This window comes from Rosa rugosa, chromosome 1, assembly GCF_958449725.1.
Source record: "Rosa rugosa chromosome 1, drRosRugo1.1, whole genome shotgun sequence".
In the NCBI taxonomy this organism is placed as follows: domain Eukaryota; kingdom Viridiplantae; phylum Streptophyta; class Magnoliopsida; order Rosales; family Rosaceae; genus Rosa; species Rosa rugosa.
In genome coordinates this window covers 10,650,251-10,669,440 of record NC_084820.1, presented here as the reverse complement: position 1 = coordinate 10,669,440, position 19,190 = coordinate 10,650,251, and the positions used below count along the sequence as shown (strand labels likewise).

The following is a 19,190-nucleotide window of genomic DNA, read 5'->3' as shown; positions in this document are numbered from 1 at the left end:
TTCGAATTAGTCTATAACTACGGGAAGTTGGTCTTTTGGTATAGAGAGTTGGTTTATATTTAATGTACCACAGAACGTTTCAATCATAGCATAGAAAGAATCGGAATTTGTATATTGTCACAAAATAACTTCTTAAAAGTTAAATTCTTGTTAGGGATGTGAAGTAGTGATGTTGACGATTTTTTTAAAAATATTTTTTTTGAAATGTAAAAACGAAGAATTTGGCAGGAGAATTACAATCACGTTGGACTAAGGTGGATAGGGCAAGGAAGGTGTTGGGGTGAAATGGTGGTTACTATTGAAATGTATGAATCAAAGTTTGATTGAAGATGAAGAAAGGGTTTGCTTTTAGGACATGGTTCTTAAACCTGAACCAAACCAAAGTGATCTGAATGAAGCTTAAGTGTTCATTAATTAGGATATTGTATAGTGAAGCAATATCTCTGTGAGTTGTTGATATCTGAACTAAATGAATTGGCATTTCAACAAAAACTACTTACATTACTGAAACTCATATTTACACTTCCAGGAAAATTGGTCAGAATCACTTCTGGTATTACTATGAGATTCTCTACCTCTAACACTAAAAAGGGTAGGAGCTATAAACAAGTACACACAAAATTTCTACATATGATACAAGGTGGCTAAGTGCTTTCATTATAAGTGCTTGGGCACCGAAGAAGTGGAAACTAAGCCAGACAGCAGGGCAACAATGAGAGCACTATTGTAAGTGCTTGGTTCACCTTGCTTTGAATTGTTCCTGATATCCATATAGCTATCATTCTGAAAAGGGCCACCAACCAGGGCACCAACAGCTACATTTGGATTCTGATCGGGGGAGTACAGCCATTTAAACCCATCTCTGCAGCCAGTGTCTGCATCAACCGGAATGGAAGATCCCCTATGGTGCACTTGTTGAGGGTAGTTACCCCCATGCCCTACAAGATAACTCATCTTCATCGGATTTTTTCCCAACGCGTAATCTGCCTGCAAGTATTTGTGCAATGTGGTTCGGATCAATATAAGAAAAATGACAAATGTTACAACTCATTACCAATTGAGTAATACCTGAGAGATGGCGAAGCTACGAAGATCTTCAGGTTTGTAAATTTTCCCATCACAATACAGCATTTCAGTCTGAGACGTAACCATGTAGTCTCTATAGAGAACTGCTAGAGAGGCTGAAGACATAGCATGTTGTAGACAGTTCCATTCTTCCACCCATATCAGACCATCTACATCAAAATACACACACCATTTCATAAATATGTGATAAGGAATACGTGTTTGCTTGATACAGATGAACTATTGTTAGGAACATTACTGTCTGTTCTGTCAGGTGCGGCCGTAGGCGAATCAGGTATAAGTCCACACAAGACCTCTGCAGTTTTTCGGTACATCTGGAGATCAAGGTTCTCTGCCATAGGGAGCTCTATTGCACCGAAGAAACTTATCCTAGACATCAAAACCTGCTCCACAATGGAACAAACAGAACTCTGTGGAGTTGGCTGGTGCTTATATCCAGGAGTTTGTTAGTGTTCTGGAAGTTTCTCAAGAAGGCTCTTGGGGTTGGCCCCAAAGGAGCACCTCCAAGTTTTTCATGCTGACCCATAATCTCATTTAAATCACCAATGATCAACCATGGGGTACCATCATTCCAATTACGATTATTCCAGGAGTTCCAAAAGATCTCTTTATCCGCTCCGTAGGGTCCTCCATACATCCATGTAATCCTACAACTGGTAATCTCTCCAGTTTTTGAGATAATGGTATCAATGAAATGCGTGGAGTAGTCTATGACATCAACTTTGTAATCAGGTTTCCACCAAAGAGTGAGCCCACCAGCAGTGCCAATAGGTTCAACAGTGTAGCCTTTACTAAAGCCAAAACGTCTCCGAATTCTATCTACATAGTAGTTGCCTTGATGTGTCTCAGATAAGAAAACAAAATTTGGATTGTGGGAGTGGGAGTGGGTGAGTTCCCTCAGTGTTTTAATTGTCAAAGACTTCCCCAAGCCTTGACAGTTCCAAGCCAGAAGTATCATTGAGACCTTGCAGCTGGATTCGGCCAGCCGCCACAGCCCTGAAGGTGGGTTAAATCTTCGATACCTTCATTTGGACAAGGCACAATCCCTTGTTCAGTCGTGGAGGTTCCACTGAGCATAGAACCTTCACAAATATCCGCATCCTGGCCCTTATTGCAAGAGCGAGCTCCTCTACCCCTTCCACCTTTACCACCCCTAGAACCTCTGCCTCTTTTACTTGCCCTTTTACTCCCCTCAGTCTCCGTTTGCCCATCTACCCCTTCAAGTTTCCTCTTCTCATTCTCCCTTGTTCCCCTTCCCCTTCCTCTCCCTCTGTTTCTAGTATTTGGTAGTTTGAGCTCAGGGCTAAGAGGCAATTTTGGCCTTTTACTCTTCAGGTAAGTCGGTGTGTCAACAGGGGAACTCACCAATCTTTTTTTTTTTGTAGTTTCCACGGGGGAATCCAGGGGAGTCAGCTGGTCACTTTGATTCAACTCAACAATCTGCAAATTTCCACTATTGGGTTTGGTAGCACGTGCTTCCAAATCAACTTCCACATAGCCAGGAACAGGGAACATAGGGTTGGCCTTAAGAAAATCATCCTTCTTTTTAAAAGCCCATGGTGGAATGCATTCTGGGTCATCCCAAGTGTTGGGCTTTAGGTTAAGCCCATTCATAGCTACAGTGATACTCCCATTGCGGAACAGAGACCCATGTGTGTCAGGATCCCACATGTCCACCCACCTTTTCTGAGAATTTGTCTTTTGTACCCCGTTTGAGGACAAAGATAGATTACAGTTTGTTGACTGTGACCTTGAAGAAACGTCACCATCGTTTTGTGAGCAGAGATCAGTGTTTGTACCGTCACCATCTCTGTGAGTACCTGTCACATCCACCCTGTCTCCCATGTATTTGAATTTGTTTGAAATTTCCCTTCTGCTCCGACAGAATATTCCGGTCGTCGGAGCATATGGAAATTCCTGTGGGAAATGATCTTGAGTGAAAACCGGCTTCTGCAGGGGCTCAGCTACTAAGGAGTTATCATACACAACCCCAAGTTTCAAGAGTATAGGGTTTACCTGATATCTGCAAGTTGTAATCAGATGGCCTAACCTTCCACACTTAAAGCAAAAGCACTTTAAGTTTTCATACTTGAGCCGGATTTTGGTAGTATGGGAATGATCTCTAGGTAGTTGACAGAAGGTTGCCAGTGGTTTTCTCGTGTCAAAATCCACTCTGAGCCTCAGGAACCCCCTATTGCCTGCAGCCAAAGGGTCTTCCACCTCTATCACAGACCCCAAAATATTACCTAGCTTCCTTCCATTTGTAGCTGATAGCTGATCTCTTGGGATACCATGAGCTTGTATCCAATAAGTAGCACGATGAGGGTCAAGTTCCTCAATTGAGTGGCGTAGAGGCCAGTGTCTGACTAAGAAGCAGTAGCCTTTAACATTCTAGGGGCTATCATTGATTAACTTCTTTGCTAGTTTCTCTGAGCCCACAGTGAGGGTATAAACATTCCTCTTGACCCTAATGATTCGGATCTGGCCTAGGGTTTTCCAAATACCCATGAGTGCTGCCTTGATACCACCCAAGCCCGGCTCTTCATCAGCAATTAAGAAACCCAGTAAATTGATACCATACTCCAGATCTACAAAGTCAACACTTTGTTCAAAGTTGATGGACATAGCCTCAATGGTCTCTTCATCATGAAAAGGAATTTCCTCTTCACAGTGTGAGGTAGAAGCCATTATATGTAAAGAGACAGAAGCTCTTGAATCTAACCACAAGGGGAAAATAGACTCCTCAGAGTATAACAAAAGAGAACTCACGAGAAGAGGTTCTTCTGAACACCCCTTCTTTAAGTTAAGGGGTTTGGGTGCAGTTTTAAGGGATGAAAATGGTGAATCATTACTTGCAAGTATCTAAAGGAATGGTTGGATGTTTTAGTGTGAAGGATGTTGAACTATATGCTGCTGCTTTGGGACTTCAAGCACTGCTTCAAGCTAGATTTTAATCTTTCAAATTCATCCTGGAATTGGATTCCTTGTTCGTGGTCTTTGATTTAAAGAAAAAAGGGGTTGATTTTTCGGTAGAAAGTGTCTTAATTGAAGAGGTGACTTTAAAAGATCACCAGCATCATACATCCCCTTTGATAAATCCAACCCCTCCTCACTCCCATATTGGAGCCCCGAGTCCCCTCTCCACGCGACCCGGTTCTTCACCAGCTTCCCAGCTACAACAACAATAACCAACCATCAAATAACATGAAAGATCACAACTTTGAGAGAACTGGGTTTGTGGGAATTAAGGGTTACATTTTTGGGCGTCGAATAATTGGGTGGCGAGTTGAAGAGCGTTGGCGTAGTTTTGTACTACAGGTCCGGGTCGACCCGAGACCTCAGTCACCTGACTTGAATGGAAGTAGCGGTTGAAGTTTCTTAGCAGAGTGAGGGTAGCAGCTGCGGCGACGAGAGATATATATAGTAACAGAATTAACCGCCAACCCCAGCTTGTGTTCGACTCTTTGTGATAAGCTTTTTCTTCTCCTTCCACCATTTACACAAATCTGCAACGCAACTTCTTTTTTGAATTTGCATGAACCATTTAGAACGACATTTGGGGACGTTCTTGGCTTTTTAAAGATTTTTTTTTTTTTTTGGTACAAGGCTTTTTAAAGATTTTGAAGGCACTGTTTGTTTCGGTTCTTGGAGGACGTGGAGACAGGACTCGAGGGCTTTGTGATTGTGAGCTGCCGAAGATTCTGAAGAATGATACGGTTGATTCGTTACTGCCATGCAGAAGAGGTTGGGATTTAAATAGTAGAGAGAGAAACAGAAGGCTGTACTTGTCCCTTTTTGGGAATTGGCAAGGTGATGGATTGTGTTTGCTTTGGCCTTTTTTGTTCCGACTTGAAGGGAGAATCCAGGGAAGAAATTCTTTGGTTCCAAGGAAGACAAATTCCAACTATGGCCATGGGTGCGGTTAAAATCTCACTATTTCATAAAAGACGTATGCTGAATCATGATTCGTGTGTTATTCAGAATGTTAAGGGCTTGGAAATTTGCAGTCTTGGGCGATTGCGTTTATAGGCCTTACCCTCAAGTTCAACCTTTGTGAAAAAGGTGTCCAAAGAAACCAAGGAGGAGTTTTTGGCTTTGCAAGAGAGCAGAAGTATTTGCTACCACATCTTAAGTCATGAATCTCTAACTTCACTTGTTTTCAAATCTCTAAATTTTATAACATTAGAACATGACAACGTATATATCACAATTTTTGAAACATTGGCTACCCAAAAGGAGGGAGAAAAAAAAAATTAGGGTTTAGGCATAGTTGAAAAAATCCTCAATTTCCATGTAGATTGAAAAATTCAAGTATTCAACTACCCATCTGACACCCCTTTCTTTAAGTTAAGGGGTTTGGGTGCAGTTTTAAGGGATGAAAATGGTGAATCATTACTTGCAAGTATCTAAAGGAATGGTTGGATGTTTTAGTGTGAAGGATGTTGAACTATATGCTGCTGCTTTGGGACTTCAAGCACTGCTTCAAGCTAGATTTCAATCTTTCAAAATCATCCTGGAATTGGATTCCTTGTTCGTGGTCTTTGATTTAAACAAAAAAGGGGTTGATCTTTCGGTAGAAAGTGTCTTAATTGAAGAGGTGAAAATAATGTTTCACCTCTTCCTTTTAATAGTTAATTTGTATATATTGTCCTAGAAAATGTAATCAGGCAGCGCACATGTTAGTGAGGAATGCTTTTTTGTTTTTTACATTTCAAGTTTGGATAAAGATATGACTACAGTGGCTCTCTGATATACTTATTGCTTATGTACGTAACTAATTGTTTCAATCAATATATTTTCTTTTTCTCAAAAAAGAAAAAACAAAAGAGTGATTACATTTCAAGTTGGAGAAATCTGATGGAGAGTTGGGGGGGGGGGAGGGATGATGATTGTTGGGTACAATTATGGGGCTAAAAATGGAAATTAGTTAGACTATTTTTTATTGCCGGGTATATTTAGATATTTGCTGTGTTCATTTAGCAAGACCCAAAATAAAATTGTTGCATTTATCTGTTGAGTTAAAAAGGGAAGAGTTCCGGCCCAATACTACAATCGGTGCCCCGATTGGCCCATATTATCCAGAAGGTCAAGGGCGCGAGATCGAGTGACAACCTCCGTACGGATCCTTCTCCTTCTTCCCACTTCTCCTTCTTCAGCTTCAGCTTATTACGATTATTCCAGGAGTTCCAAAAGATCTCTTTATCCGCTCCGTAGGGTCCTCCATACATCCATGTAATCCTACAACTGGTAATCTCTCCAGTTTTTGAGATAATGGTATCAATGAAATGCGTGGAGTAGTCTATGACATCAACTTTGTAATCAGGTTTCCACCAAAGAGTGAGCCCACCAGCAGTGCCAATAGGTTCAACAGTGTAGCCTTTACTAAAGCCAAAACGTCTCCGAATTCTATCTACATAGTAGTTGCCTTGATGTGTCTCAGATAAGAAAACAAAATTTGGATTGTGGGAGTGGGAGTGGGTGAGTTCCCTCAGTGTTTTAATTGTCAAAGACTTCCCCAAGCCTTGACAGTTCCAAGCCAGAAGTATCATTGAGACCTTGCAGCTGGATTCGGCCAGCCGCCACAGCCCTGAAGGTGGGTTAAATCTTCGATACCTTCATTTGGACAAGGCACAATCCCTTGTTCAGTCGTGGAGGTTCCACTGAGCATAGAACCTTCACAAATATCCGCATCCTGGCCCTTATTGCAAGAGCGAGCTCCTCTACCCCTTCCACCTTTACCACCCCTAGAACCTCTGCCTCTTTTACTTGCCCTTTTACTCCCCTCAGTCTCCGTTTGCCCATCTACCCCTTCAAGTTTCCTCTTCTCATTCTCCCTTGTTCCCCTTCCCCTTCCTCTCCCTCTGTTTCTAGTATTTGGTAGTTTGAGCTCAGGGCTAAGAGGCAATTTTGGCCTTTTACTCTTCAGGTAAGTCGGTGTGTCAACAGGGGAACTCACCAATCTTTTTTTTTTTGTAGTTTCCACGGGGGAATCCAGGGGAGTCAGCTGGTCACTTTGATTCAACTCAACAATCTGCAAATTTCCACTATTGGGTTTGGTAGCACGTGCTTCCAAATCAACTTCCACATAGCCAGGAACAGGGAACATAGGGTTGGCCTTAAGAAAATCATCCTTCTTTTTAAAAGCCCATGGTGGAATGCATTCTGGGTCATCCCAAGTGTTGGGCTTTAGGTTAAGCCCATTCATAGCTACAGTGATACTCCCATTGCGGAACAGAGACCCATGTGTGTCAGGATCCCACATGTCCACCCACCTTTTCTGAGAATTTGTCTTTTGTACCCCGTTTGAGGACAAAGATAGATTACAGTTTGTTGACTGTGACCTTGAAGAAACGTCACCATCGTTTTGTGAGCAGAGATCAGTGTTTGTACCGTCACCATCTCTGTGAGTACCTGTCACATCCACCCTGTCTCCCATGTATTTGAATTTGTTTGAAATTTCCCTTCTGCTCCGACAGAATATTCCGGTCGTCGGAGCATATGGAAATTCCTGTGGGAAATGATCTTGAGTGAAAACCGGCTTCTGCAGGGGCTCAGCTACTAAGGAGTTATCATACACAACCCCAAGTTTCAAGAGTATAGGGTTTACCTGATATCTGCAAGTTGTAATCAGATGGCCTAACCTTCCACACTTAAAGCAAAAGCACTTTAAGTTTTCATACTTGAGCCGGATTTTGGTAGTATGGGAATGATCTCTAGGTAGTTGACAGAAGGTTGCCAGTGGTTTTCTCGTGTCAAAATCCACTCTGAGCCTCAGGAACCCCCTATTGCCTGCAGCCAAAGGGTCTTCCACCTCTATCACAGACCCCAAAATATTACCTAGCTTCCTTCCATTTGTAGCTGATAGCTGATCTCTTGGGATACCATGAGCTTGTATCCAATAAGTAGCACGATGAGGGTCAAGTTCCTCAATTGAGTGGCGTAGAGGCCAGTGTCTGACTAAGAAGCAGTAGCCTTTAACATTCTAGGGGCTATCATTGATTAACTTCTTTGCTAGTTTCTCTGAGCCCACAGTGAGGGTATAAACATTCCTCTTGACCCTAATGATTCGGATCTGGCCTAGGGTTTTCCAAATACCCATGAGTGCTGCCTTGATACCACCCAAGCCCGGCTCTTCATCAGCAATTAAGAAACCCAGTAAATTGATACCATACTCCAGATCTACAAAGTCAACACTTTGTTCAAAGTTGATGGACATAGCCTCAATGGTCTCTTCATCATGAAAAGGAATTTCCTCTTCACAGTGTGAGGTAGAAGCCATTATATGTAAAGAGACAGAAGCTCTTGAATCTAACCACAAGGGGAAAATAGACTCCTCAGAGTATAACAAAAGAGAACTCACGAGAAGAGGTTCTTCTGAACACCCCTTCTTTAAGTTAAGGGGTTTGGGTGCAGTTTTAAGGGATGAAAATGGTGAATCATTACTTGCAAGTATCTAAAGGAATGGTTGGATGTTTTAGTGTGAAGGATGTTGAACTATATGCTGCTGCTTTGGGACTTCAAGCACTGCTTCAAGCTAGATTTTAATCTTTCAAATTCATCCTGGAATTGGATTCCTTGTTCGTGGTCTTTGATTTAAAGAAAAAAGGGGTTGATTTTTCGGTAGAAAGTGTCTTAATTGAAGAGGTGACTTTAAAAGATCACCAGCATCATACATCCCCTTTGATAAATCCAACCCCTCCTCACTCCCATATTGGAGCCCCGAGTCCCCTCTCCACGCGACCCGGTTCTTCACCAGCTTCCCAGCTACAACAACAATAACCAACCATCAAATAACATGAAAGATCACAACTTTGAGAGAACTGGGTTTGTGGGAATTAAGGGTTACATTTTTGGGCGTCGAATAATTGGGTGGCGAGTTGAAGAGCGTTGGCGTAGTTTTGTACTACAGGTCCGGGTCGACCCGAGACCTCAGTCACCTGACTTGAATGGAAGTAGCGGTTGAAGTTTCTTAGCAGAGTGAGGGTAGCAGCTGCGGCGACGAGAGATATATATAGTAACAGAATTAACCGCCAACCCCAGCTTGTGTTCGACTCTTTGTGATAAGCTTTTTCTTCTCCTTCCACCATTTACACAAATCTGCAACGCAACTTCTTTTTTGAATTTGCATGAACCATTTAGAACGACATTTGGGGACGTTCTTGGCTTTTTAAAGATTTTTTTTTTTTTTTGGTACAAGGCTTTTTAAAGATTTTGAAGGCACTGTTTGTTTCGGTTCTTGGAGGACGTGGAGACAGGACTCGAGGGCTTTGTGATTGTGAGCTGCCGAAGATTCTGAAGAATGATACGGTTGATTCGTTACTGCCATGCAGAAGAGGTTGGGATTTAAATAGTAGAGAGAGAAACAGAAGGCTGTACTTGTCCCTTTTTGGGAATTGGCAAGGTGATGGATTGTGTTTGCTTTGGCCTTTTTTGTTCCGACTTGAAGGGAGAATCCAGGGAAGAAATTCTTTGGTTCCAAGGAAGACAAATTCCAACTATGGCCATGGGTGCGGTTAAAATCTCACTATTTCATAAAAGACGTATGCTGAATCATGATTCGTGTGTTATTCAGAATGTTAAGGGCTTGGAAATTTGCAGTCTTGGGCGATTGCGTTTATAGGCCTTACCCTCAAGTTCAACCTTTGTGAAAAAGGTGTCCAAAGAAACCAAGGAGGAGTTTTTGGCTTTGCAAGAGAGCAGAAGTATTTGCTACCACATCTTAAGTCATGAATCTCTAACTTCACTTGTTTTCAAATCTCTAAATTTTATAACATTAGAACATGACAACGTATATATCACAATTTTTGAAACATTGGCTACCCAAAAGGAGGGAGAAAAAAAAAATTAGGGTTTAGGCATAGTTGAAAAAATCCTCAATTTCCATGTAGATTGAAAAATTCAAGTATTCAACTACCCATCTGACACCCCTTTCTTTAAGTTAAGGGGTTTGGGTGCAGTTTTAAGGGATGAAAATGGTGAATCATTACTTGCAAGTATCTAAAGGAATGGTTGGATGTTTTAGTGTGAAGGATGTTGAACTATATGCTGCTGCTTTGGGACTTCAAGCACTGCTTCAAGCTAGATTTCAATCTTTCAAAATCATCCTGGAATTGGATTCCTTGTTCGTGGTCTTTGATTTAAACAAAAAAGGGGTTGATCTTTCGGTAGAAAGTGTCTTAATTGAAGAGGTGAAAATAATGTTTCACCTCTTCCTTTTAATAGTTAATTTGTATATATTGTCCTAGAAAATGTAATCAGGCAGCGCACATGTTAGTGAGGAATGCTTTTTTGTTTTTTACATTTCAAGTTTGGATAAAGATATGACTACAGTGGCTCTCTGATATACTTATTGCTTATGTACGTAACTAATTGTTTCAATCAATATATTTTCTTTTTCTCAAAAAAGAAAAAACAAAAGAGTGATTACATTTCAAGTTGGAGAAATCTGATGGAGAGTTGGGGGGGGGGGAGGGATGATGATTGTTGGGTACAATTATGGGGCTAAAAATGGAAATTAGTTAGACTATTTTTTATTGCCGGGTATATTTAGATATTTGCTGTGTTCATTTAGCAAGACCCAAAATAAAATTGTTGCATTTATCTGTTGAGTTAAAAAGGGAAGAGTTCCGGCCCAATACTACAATCGGTGCCCCGATTGGCCCATATTATCCAGAAGGTCAAGGGCGCGAGATCGAGTGACAACCTCCGTACGGATCCTTCTCCTTCTTCCCACTTCTCCTTCTTCAGCTTCAGCTTATTACAGTATTACCCAAACTCAGTCACAGTCTCAGTGACACTAGGAATTAGCAACACCGAAGAAACTAATGGCCGAAGGAAGAGAAGGGGATTGGGAATGCGGTGGATGCAGAAACCGAAACTACGCCTTCAGATCCTTCTGCAATCGCTGCCGCCAGCCTCGTCTCCTCGTCGACACCAAAACCCCCGCAGACTCCAAATGGCTCCCCCGTATCGGCGATTGGATCTGCACCGGTTAGCCCTCTCACTCTTTTATATTCAATTCCGGGATGATTCTAGGGTTTTAAGGGTTTTTGTATCTTAGTGTTACTGTCTACCAGCTAATCTGTTTTTTACAATTCGAAACGGGAATGGAAAAAAGATTTTTTTTTTTTTTTTGGTGTTTATGTTTTGAATTTGTGACGAAAACTGGGTGATGTGTTTTGGGTGTGGGATGGACTGGTTGGTTGGTTGGTGTGCGTGTATACATGGCTTCTTCCTTGTTTCGCTGCATTGTTGGGTGTTCTTCCTTTCGCTGCATTGTTGGGTTGTTGTTGTTGGTTGGGTGTTGTTTGGCAATGGGGATGATCAATAGGTTGCACTAACAACAATTATGCATCAAGAGAGAAGTGCAAAAAGTGCGGACAAAATAAGGAGTTAGCGGCAATGCCGGCCATTGCAATGCCCGGAACTTCTCTCCCGGCTTATTCAAATTATTTGGGCCGAGGCCAAGGAGGATTGGATCCAAAGATGAGTTTTGGAGTGATGGGGAATGGTCCTCCACACCAGCCGTTTCCTCTGAACTCGAACTGGCCAGGGGTTGATAAGTATGGAGTCCAGCCGGGTTCTGCTTTGCCCGTAGGTGGAATCCATAATGCTGGACTTCCGTATGCAAACCCTGGTAATGAGATTCCGAAAGGATTTCGCTCTGGTGACTGGATATGTAGCTGTGGTTTTCATAATTACCAGTCTCGTACCCAGGTATGGTGATGCTACATTAACATTTGAAGGAAACGTTATTATGTGCTCAACTGTTGAGATTTGATCCAACTTTGGTTTTATCTGCAGTGCAAAAAGTGCAATGCCTTTCCTCCAGGTACAATCAGTCTTTACCAGCATAACTATTTTATTGCTTTAGATATATGTTTAGAAGCACTTGAGAATCTCTATCTTTCTACTTAAAAATATGATATAACACTTGATTGGAAAAAAATTTTGTCTGTCTAATTGGTATTCTTTTTAAGCACTGTGCATCGTAGTCTGTAACTATTGTCACTTATTTTTGTACCTCTTTTTCTGTATAAAGCTCTTGGAATCAAACGGTTAGCATCTGAAGAGTTTGTTAACGACTGGGATAACAAGAGATTGAACTTGGGACATGTAAGGACCATTTACTACTTTATGGCATCTTAGATTCCAAAATGGTAATTAAGATACAATGTCTTATGTCCTATGCTCCTCCTCTCCTTATTCTGCTCACAATTTGCAGGCAATTGGGCAGCAGCAATCTTATCCTGGGTTTGAGGTGGTAGGGGCCAGGGGTCACCCCATAGCTGGACCTTATGGTCATTATCCTGGTCTGAGCTCAGTTGGGACTCCAAATTTGCAAGTCCCCATGCCATTAACACAGCATGCAACGACACCTACACTCTTTGGGAAAGGGTAAGTTTGCAATCAGCTTTACCTTTTACATATGCATACTCGAGCAACAGCTTCCATTTCTTTAAACAATGTTTTTAATATGCAGATCTTTTTAATCTTTTTTTTTTTTTTTTTTTAACAATTGCAGATCTTTTTAATAACATTCTATAAGTCTTAAATGAATATAAAACAATATTTTCATGTTCTTCTGTTTTCAGTTTAGTTCACATATTTTTTTAATATGGATCTCACAATCTGAAATCACAAGATAGCCACTTTAGTCTTGCCTTTTGGGTGTTCACTTTTGACTGTGGAGATTCAGTGGTGGAATATCCTAATTTACATCTTATCTGGGTGATGTAAATTATGATGAGTCTGTAGTTTTCCCACAGAATCATCTTTTTGTGGGATTTTAAATCAGCTTCTGTGACCAGGTTTTCTTACTTGTATTTAATTGACTTAGCAGAGCAAAGCAATGGCGTAATGGGGATTGGATGTGCACAAATTGCGACAATCACAATTATGCATCTCGATTAAGTTGCAATAGGTAGCCTGTTCACTATGCATAACTAAACATTGACATTCATTACTTCAATCATAATATCGTATTCTTGGATTTTACCAACTTTGTATTAAGTAGTGGTTTTTCCCTTCTTATGGCATTAATAATACATCCTAATGATTTTTGCCTGATTATTCTTGGCTTGGGACTAATGAAACCTCTTTCTCAATTCTTCTTTTGCTATGTTCTAGTATTAAGAACAGAAATTTCAAAATCGTAGACCAATAGTTTGAAATTAAATATTCAGTATTTCATTCTTTGCAATTAACGAATGTACTATATACTGCACCATGTAAATGATCTGCATTGTACGGTAGAATCTGCTCTAAATTTTGAAACTCTTGTTTTCCTGCAGATGCAAGACCGAAAGAGATGCAGCTGCTCAGCCAGTCAATGTCATGTAGTCTTCAAAACTAAAAAGTAGTATGAATACTATTGAAATTTTGTTTCAGTTTTGCCTCTTGTACTTTGTGGAGGGAAAGATGAACAAGGTCATGTACACTTTTAGATCTCTATGGGATATAAAGATAGTAGATTGATATATCAATCTTTAGTAGCCAAGGATGTAATTTACGAGTTGATGAATTCCTCTGAATTGAGAAATTTGTACTACATATTTGAAAACACAGACACATTTTTGTAGCTTAACTAAATAGATTTTGAATCGTCCACTTGAGATTGAACAAAGTCTGGTATAAGATCATCATATCAAAACCAAAAGTACAAAATCTCTTTGGAAAAAGAGAAAAGGAAACTGGGTTTAGACGATTGACTTCATTTCTTGTGTTTGTGGTTGTATTGATGAAATGTGAATCTCAGCTCAGGAACCCTTGAGGATGGCAGAAGGAGAAAGAGGAGCCGAGTCCAACTGGTAAAGGTTAAGCGCTGGCCCGACGAACCTGAAGAGAATCCAAGCTCCGATAACAATGAAGATGGAAGCATAAGCAAACTTGTTTATCCAATACAGCAAACCCTTCTCCCCCAAGTAAAGCTCCAAGGCCTGTTCCCCCAGGCTCATTTCCTCCCACTTCTTCGGAACAGCAGCTTCAGCCTTGATGAACCGTTCACCACTGCCTTCACCCTCCCTCTGCTCTCTCTGCTGCTTCGCCTTCTTTCTAGACCTCTTCTTGAACCGTATTCCCACGGTGTCTGTCGGCGTTGGCGCGCTGTTTCTGTCAGTAGTGTCGGGGCTAGTACTGCTGCCACCATCACTGCTACTGCAGATAGGAGTGATTCTGAGATGGTGCGGCCGGGTGGGTGGGAAGATGTGGTTACAGGTAGGTTTGGCGAGGGCGAGGGCGAGGTTGGGTGGTGCAACTGGTTTTGAAGCGAGGAGATGGAGGAGTTTGGCTTCCATTGTTGTTGCAGGAGTTGAAGCTGCAGCAGCGAGTGGATGAATTTGCTTATCCTCGGCTTTATCCTTTCATTCCTTTTTCCTCAGACGTCTGAGGATAGAAGCTGCCAAGTGCTTAAGAATAGTTCAGTTGGGCTTTAAATGGGCTTCACACCATAAAAAGGACCGAGGCATTGACTCACTGGACTAACAAATTAATCCTCTCATTACTCATTAGCTATATAACTAGGGAGTTTAGGAGTGGGGTGGTGATCAGTGAATTAGAATAGCCTAATATCGGGCTAATCCTTTTTTTAATTTTTTGCTTAATAATGTTTAAGCCATTACATATAAAATTTGTATACCGCATACCCAAGCTAACCCATCTCATCCCACACATGAGATTAAAGTCATAGCTCACAACTGAACAATGCACTGCCCGATTATAATCATGTGGAGAAAGTCTTTGATAAGGCAAACTTTGCCATACAGGTAAAACCGGTTGCGACCAAAGAACCTCCACATCCCTATAGTCACATGCCCATTTCACGTCATTCGTCCACTGCCCTCTGATATTTCATTTGCCGGTTGGACAATGAACATCTTTATTTTCCTACTGAAAATTGTCTCATTCTACCGCACGTTGAATTTTTGAACATCCTAACCAATACCAACAACCTTGACTCCAAAAGCCCCATAGAAGAAGAAGGAAGTCCCAAATCTCCACAACACTGTCACAAACATTCTGCTTTAAATGTAATCTACTAATCTAGGAGGGAAAATTATTCATAAAAGAATAAATAAAAAAATAAAAAAAGGAAGAGTCTATGATTTGGCCGAGTTCTTCTATCCCAACCATGTATTTTGCAGTTTCATTAATCAAGACTTGAAAGCAGCCGCACCGGTCTTTATTTAAAAAATAAAAAATAAAAAATAAAATAAAAAGGTAGGAGTTCTTCTATCCCAACCACGCTACACGTGTCCGATCTCCCGCGCGCACAGGAACTCTTAAACCGAATCGAAGATGCTCCTCCCATCACCCTGACCCCACCTCACCAAAAACCCTAGAAAATCCAAATCTAACCCACAAAAGACCTCCACATCCCCTTACTCACTCACGAAAACTTGTGATTCCAACCTCCACGAAAAAAAAAGAAGAAAAAGCCTCAGTCAGTCTACCCGTCTAGTCTTCCACTCCAAGCAAAATCCAACTCGCCGGAGCGACCCGAGTCGAACCATGACTGACGGCAACAACCGAGACGAACCCATCGACCCGTTTCTCGTCGGTTACCAGCCGTCGGAGCTCCGAATCGCGTCGGAGTTCCTCACCACGTGGCTTCCTTTCCTCACCAGAGATCTCTGCCACGGCTGCGCCACCGCTCTCGCCGATCGCGTCCGCTCTCTCGGCCCAGGTACCCCTGGTTAGGGCTACAAATTTGTAAATTCTCAATCTTTATGGTTTCGATTTAGGAAAATTATCCAACTAAGAGCAGTAAAGAATTTGAATTTGAATTTGAAATTTCAGTGAAATTAATCATGTAAAAACTTGAAAAGGAAATTCTCATTAACTTTTTGTGTGTGTGTGTGTGTGTGTGTTTGAATAACTGTAATTGAGTTTGAATTTGTAGCTGTTATGTTGCATGGCCTTATTGGGATTTTACTGTGATTGGTTTTGTAGAAGTTAGCGGTGATTCTAAGATGCCTAATCCGGATGAGAATTCGAGTGGTTTGACACCAAAGAGCAAGGAATTGCAGGAGGCTAGTGATAATGGTGATGGGGATGATGACTATGATGATAACTACGACATGAATTCGCTAGGTAGTTGGAAGGAGGGGACGGACGGGGTATCGGAACCCTACCAGGAAGCTTCTACCAGTGGCGTGGTTTCGAAATCCTCCTCTGTGGGGACTTCAAATACTCGAATGTCGTGGGCCGATATGGCACAGGAAGACGAGCTGGAGGAAGAGGAGGAGTTGAATAAGCGGTTGGTTAGTGTAAATGCTTCTGCTGGTGACTTGAGGATAACAAAGTCTACATTGCCGAGGGAGCAGAGGGAGCACATTAGGTTCATGAGTGTGAAGAGGAAGAAAGATTTTGAATCTCTTGAGAGGTTTAAAGGGAAATATGTTAACGTTGTCGAGGGGCTGGAGCTTCACACTGGTATCTTCAGTGCAGCAGAACAGAAGAGGATAGTTGATTATATTTATGATCTCGAAAAGAAGGGCAGAAATGGTGAATTGAAAGGTTAGTTTTTTCTTTTGGAAAATGAGTCGAGTTCTATTTGCAGTGTTTATCAGTATATTTATAACTCCCAGTAAGATTCGTTGATATTTATGCATGATTCATGATCTTTATATGGTACTCATAGCAGAAGGTAACATCATTGGTAACACTGAACTAAATATAACTTAATACATTAGCCTTTTAGGGATGACAACTTGATACATGAGCTTTATATATCGAGTTAAAAAAAGAGAGTTGAAAAGTGTAAATACTTTACTGCAAAAAATGTGACTTGCCTTGAAAGACATTTGAATTCTCTAGATTAGTTATTTTTCCGGGTTAAGTCTGTTGCTTGATCCATTGAACGGCTGTGGTTGCCATATTTAATGATTCTATGGTTATGGGCTTCAAGTTCAGGTTGTCCTTAACTTTGTCTATATTTCGTTCAAGTTTTCATTTGGCTCTTGTAACATAATGGTGCCGCATCCCCTTGTTGAGAAGGATTCTTGGCTCCAATTCCTGATAGAGCAACTGAAACTATTATAAAATGATGTGTAGTATCCGTATTGGTTATCAAAATGACTACTTAGTATTGACTTTCATCTTTCCTGGGTCTTTTTTTTTTTTCCCCCAATATAACTTTTTAGTTGCTTTTGATTGACAAATACAAATCCATCCAAACTAATAGATTCTTTTGCTAGTATGTTGCACATGCATAAACGGCATGATTTTTTTTTATTTAATAATTTTATTTTATCTATCTATCCCTATAATTTGGCTATTTGGTGCATACAAATATAGGAGACTTGAATCATACTCTTAAGATTTCTCTAAATTTCATTTCCAGTTCTCATGTGCGGATTTCATTTCCTTAGTTGTGAAATGACTGAAATCACTGAAATGTACATGCTATTTGCTAACCTATTAACTTCTTGCAGCACGAACTTTTACTGCACCACGAAAGTGGATGAAGGGCAAGGGTCGTGTAACCATTCAGTTTGGTTGTTGCTACAATTATGCAGTGGTATGTCTTTCTAATGGATGACATGTATATATTTGTTGACCTTATATTTTAGCTGATATACTTCTTTTTCTTAGTTGACAATGCCGTGTTGTGAGTATCTGTATAATTACAGAAAGGTCTCAAAGAACAAATAATAATAGCTAGAAAACTGTGTTCAAAAGAACTATAAAGTGTGACTAAGTTTTACATGTTGCTTCTTATGTGCTCTTCTTGTTGCAGGATAAAAATGGTAATCCGCCTGGTATCCTCCAGGACGAAATGGTAGATCCTTTACCCAGTCTTTTTAAGGTTATCATTAGGAGGCTGGTTAGATGGCATGTGCTTCCTCCGACATGTATACCTGATAGTTGCATTGTCAACATATACGAGGAAGGGGACTGTATCCCTCCGCACATTGACAACCATGACTTTGTTCGACCATTTTGTACCGTTTCATTTCTTAGTGAGTGCAATATACTTTTTGGAACGAACTTAAAGATTATTGATGCTGGTGAGTTTGAGGGCCCACTTAAAATCCCCTTGCCAGTTGGGTAAGTATGCTTTCCTGATTATGTCTGTGCTTTTGCTGTCCTTGTTTAGCGTCATCATGTACCTGTTGCATGCCACTGCATACAATGATATCAATTTTTCACGTTTGCATCAACATTTCCATGAACTCTAGATCTTAGTAGTTAGCCTTTTCCACTGCAGATCTGTTCTGGTTTTAAATGGAAGAGGTGCTGATGTGGCTAAGCATTGTGTGCCTGCAGTACCTACGAAGCGGTAAGAGTCAAAACTGTAGTCTTCATAGAGTAATTGTACTAATGACTTTGTTCAGGTTATTCACACCTTTGTGTATCTCTTAGGATATCAATCACATTTAGGAGAATGGATGAATCCAAGCGGCCAGTTTGGTATGCTCCAGAACCTGATTTGCAAGAGATTCAACCATTGTCCTATGAAGAGGACAACAGTTATAGGTCACATTCTCCTAGAAGTGAACCACGTACAAGGAGACAGTCAACTAGAAGAGTAGATAACCTAGAAACAAGTGGACCCTATGAGAGAAGTTACAGCCGCTCAGAGCCTCGCGACTCAACTTGGAGAGGACGCGGATCTGGAAGTAGGTGGAACCGTGGAAGGGGCAGGGGGAATCTGGGGAGCTAGTTGGTGGCTTCATTATCAGATAAAGTTCTGCTGTTGGCCCATTTTTTTCTTTTTCTGGAGAGCTGCATATATGGGGCCTGATTGGATTTTAATTGTCTACATAGGCGTTTCTGTGCTTTGGTTTATTCTTTTTCAAGAGCAATATGTACATGTTTGCGTAGTTGATGTTCAGAGGAAGAGGCCGAGGCAGAGGCAAAGGTAGTGATAAGTCTTGACTTTATGCAAATGCCACTCCAGTTTTCTTTGGGATTTTTTTTGGGGATGGGATTACTCCTGTATGACGTATAAGGTTGCATAACCAGGTCAGCAATATCGGTTTTATGAGTTTGAAGCATGAGTGAGATGTACTATATATTGGATTACCAACTTGAGCTGATTGTTTGTGGGTGTTCTATATTTCAGTGATTAATATACGACCAAAATGAGTGTGTTGCTATTC

At 41.0% G+C, this 19,190-nt stretch overlaps 4 protein-coding genes across 6 annotated transcripts; 2 read left to right on the top strand and 2 right to left on the bottom strand.

The window, feature by feature from the left end:
• Window positions 1-459: 459 nt before the first annotated feature.
• On the bottom strand, window positions 460-1,148 carry LOC133716810 (endoglucanase 2-like). The gene is made up of 2 exons (XM_062143467.1): window positions 1,069-1,148; window positions 460-987 (listed from the first exon to the last, which is right to left on the bottom strand). Exons 1-2 carry the CDS (start codon window positions 1,129-1,131, stop codon window positions 658-660), a joined length of 393 nt encoding a protein of 130 aa, XP_061999451.1. The 5' UTR covers window positions 1,132-1,148; the 3' UTR covers window positions 460-657.
• A 9,565-nt stretch (window positions 1,149-10,713) lies between these two features.
• LOC133716789 (RNA-binding protein involved in heterochromatin assembly dri1) lies at window positions 10,714-13,571 on the top strand. Of its 2 annotated transcripts, XM_062143448.1 has the most exons (7): window positions 10,715-11,076; window positions 11,417-11,802; window positions 11,890-11,917; window positions 12,128-12,201; window positions 12,311-12,483; window positions 12,929-13,009; window positions 13,380-13,571. In XM_062143448.1, the coding sequence occupies exons 1-7, from the start codon at window positions 10,911-10,913 to the stop codon at window positions 13,426-13,428; spliced, it is 957 nt and encodes a 318-aa protein (XP_061999432.1). In that variant the 5' UTR covers window positions 10,715-10,910; the 3' UTR covers window positions 13,429-13,571. The 2 variants fall into 2 exon arrangements, with proteins under 2 accessions (XP_061999438.1, XP_061999432.1); XM_062143454.1 differs by lacking the exon at window positions 12,929-13,009 and having other exon boundaries at window positions 10,714-11,076.
• Window positions 13,572-13,679: 108 nt separating this feature from the next.
• On the bottom strand, window positions 13,680-14,483 carry LOC133716802 (uncharacterized). The gene has a single exon (XM_062143460.1). The coding sequence runs from the start codon at window positions 14,379-14,381 to the stop codon at window positions 13,845-13,847; it is 537 nt and encodes a 178-aa protein (XP_061999444.1). The 5' UTR covers window positions 14,382-14,483; the 3' UTR covers window positions 13,680-13,844.
• Window positions 14,484-15,459: 976 nt separating this feature from the next.
• On the top strand, window positions 15,460-19,190 carry LOC133716778 (RNA demethylase ALKBH9B). 2 transcript variants are annotated; one of them, XM_062143438.1, is made up of 6 exons: window positions 15,460-15,769; window positions 16,036-16,602; window positions 17,520-17,605; window positions 17,825-18,135; window positions 18,296-18,367; window positions 18,451-19,190. In XM_062143438.1, the coding sequence occupies exons 1-6, from the start codon at window positions 15,595-15,597 to the stop codon at window positions 18,749-18,751; spliced, it is 1,512 nt and encodes a 503-aa protein (XP_061999422.1). In that variant the 5' UTR covers window positions 15,460-15,594; the 3' UTR covers window positions 18,752-19,190. The 2 variants fall into 2 exon arrangements, with proteins under 2 accessions (XP_061999422.1, XP_061999425.1); XM_062143441.1 differs by lacking the exon at window positions 18,451-19,190 and having other exon boundaries at window positions 18,296-18,371.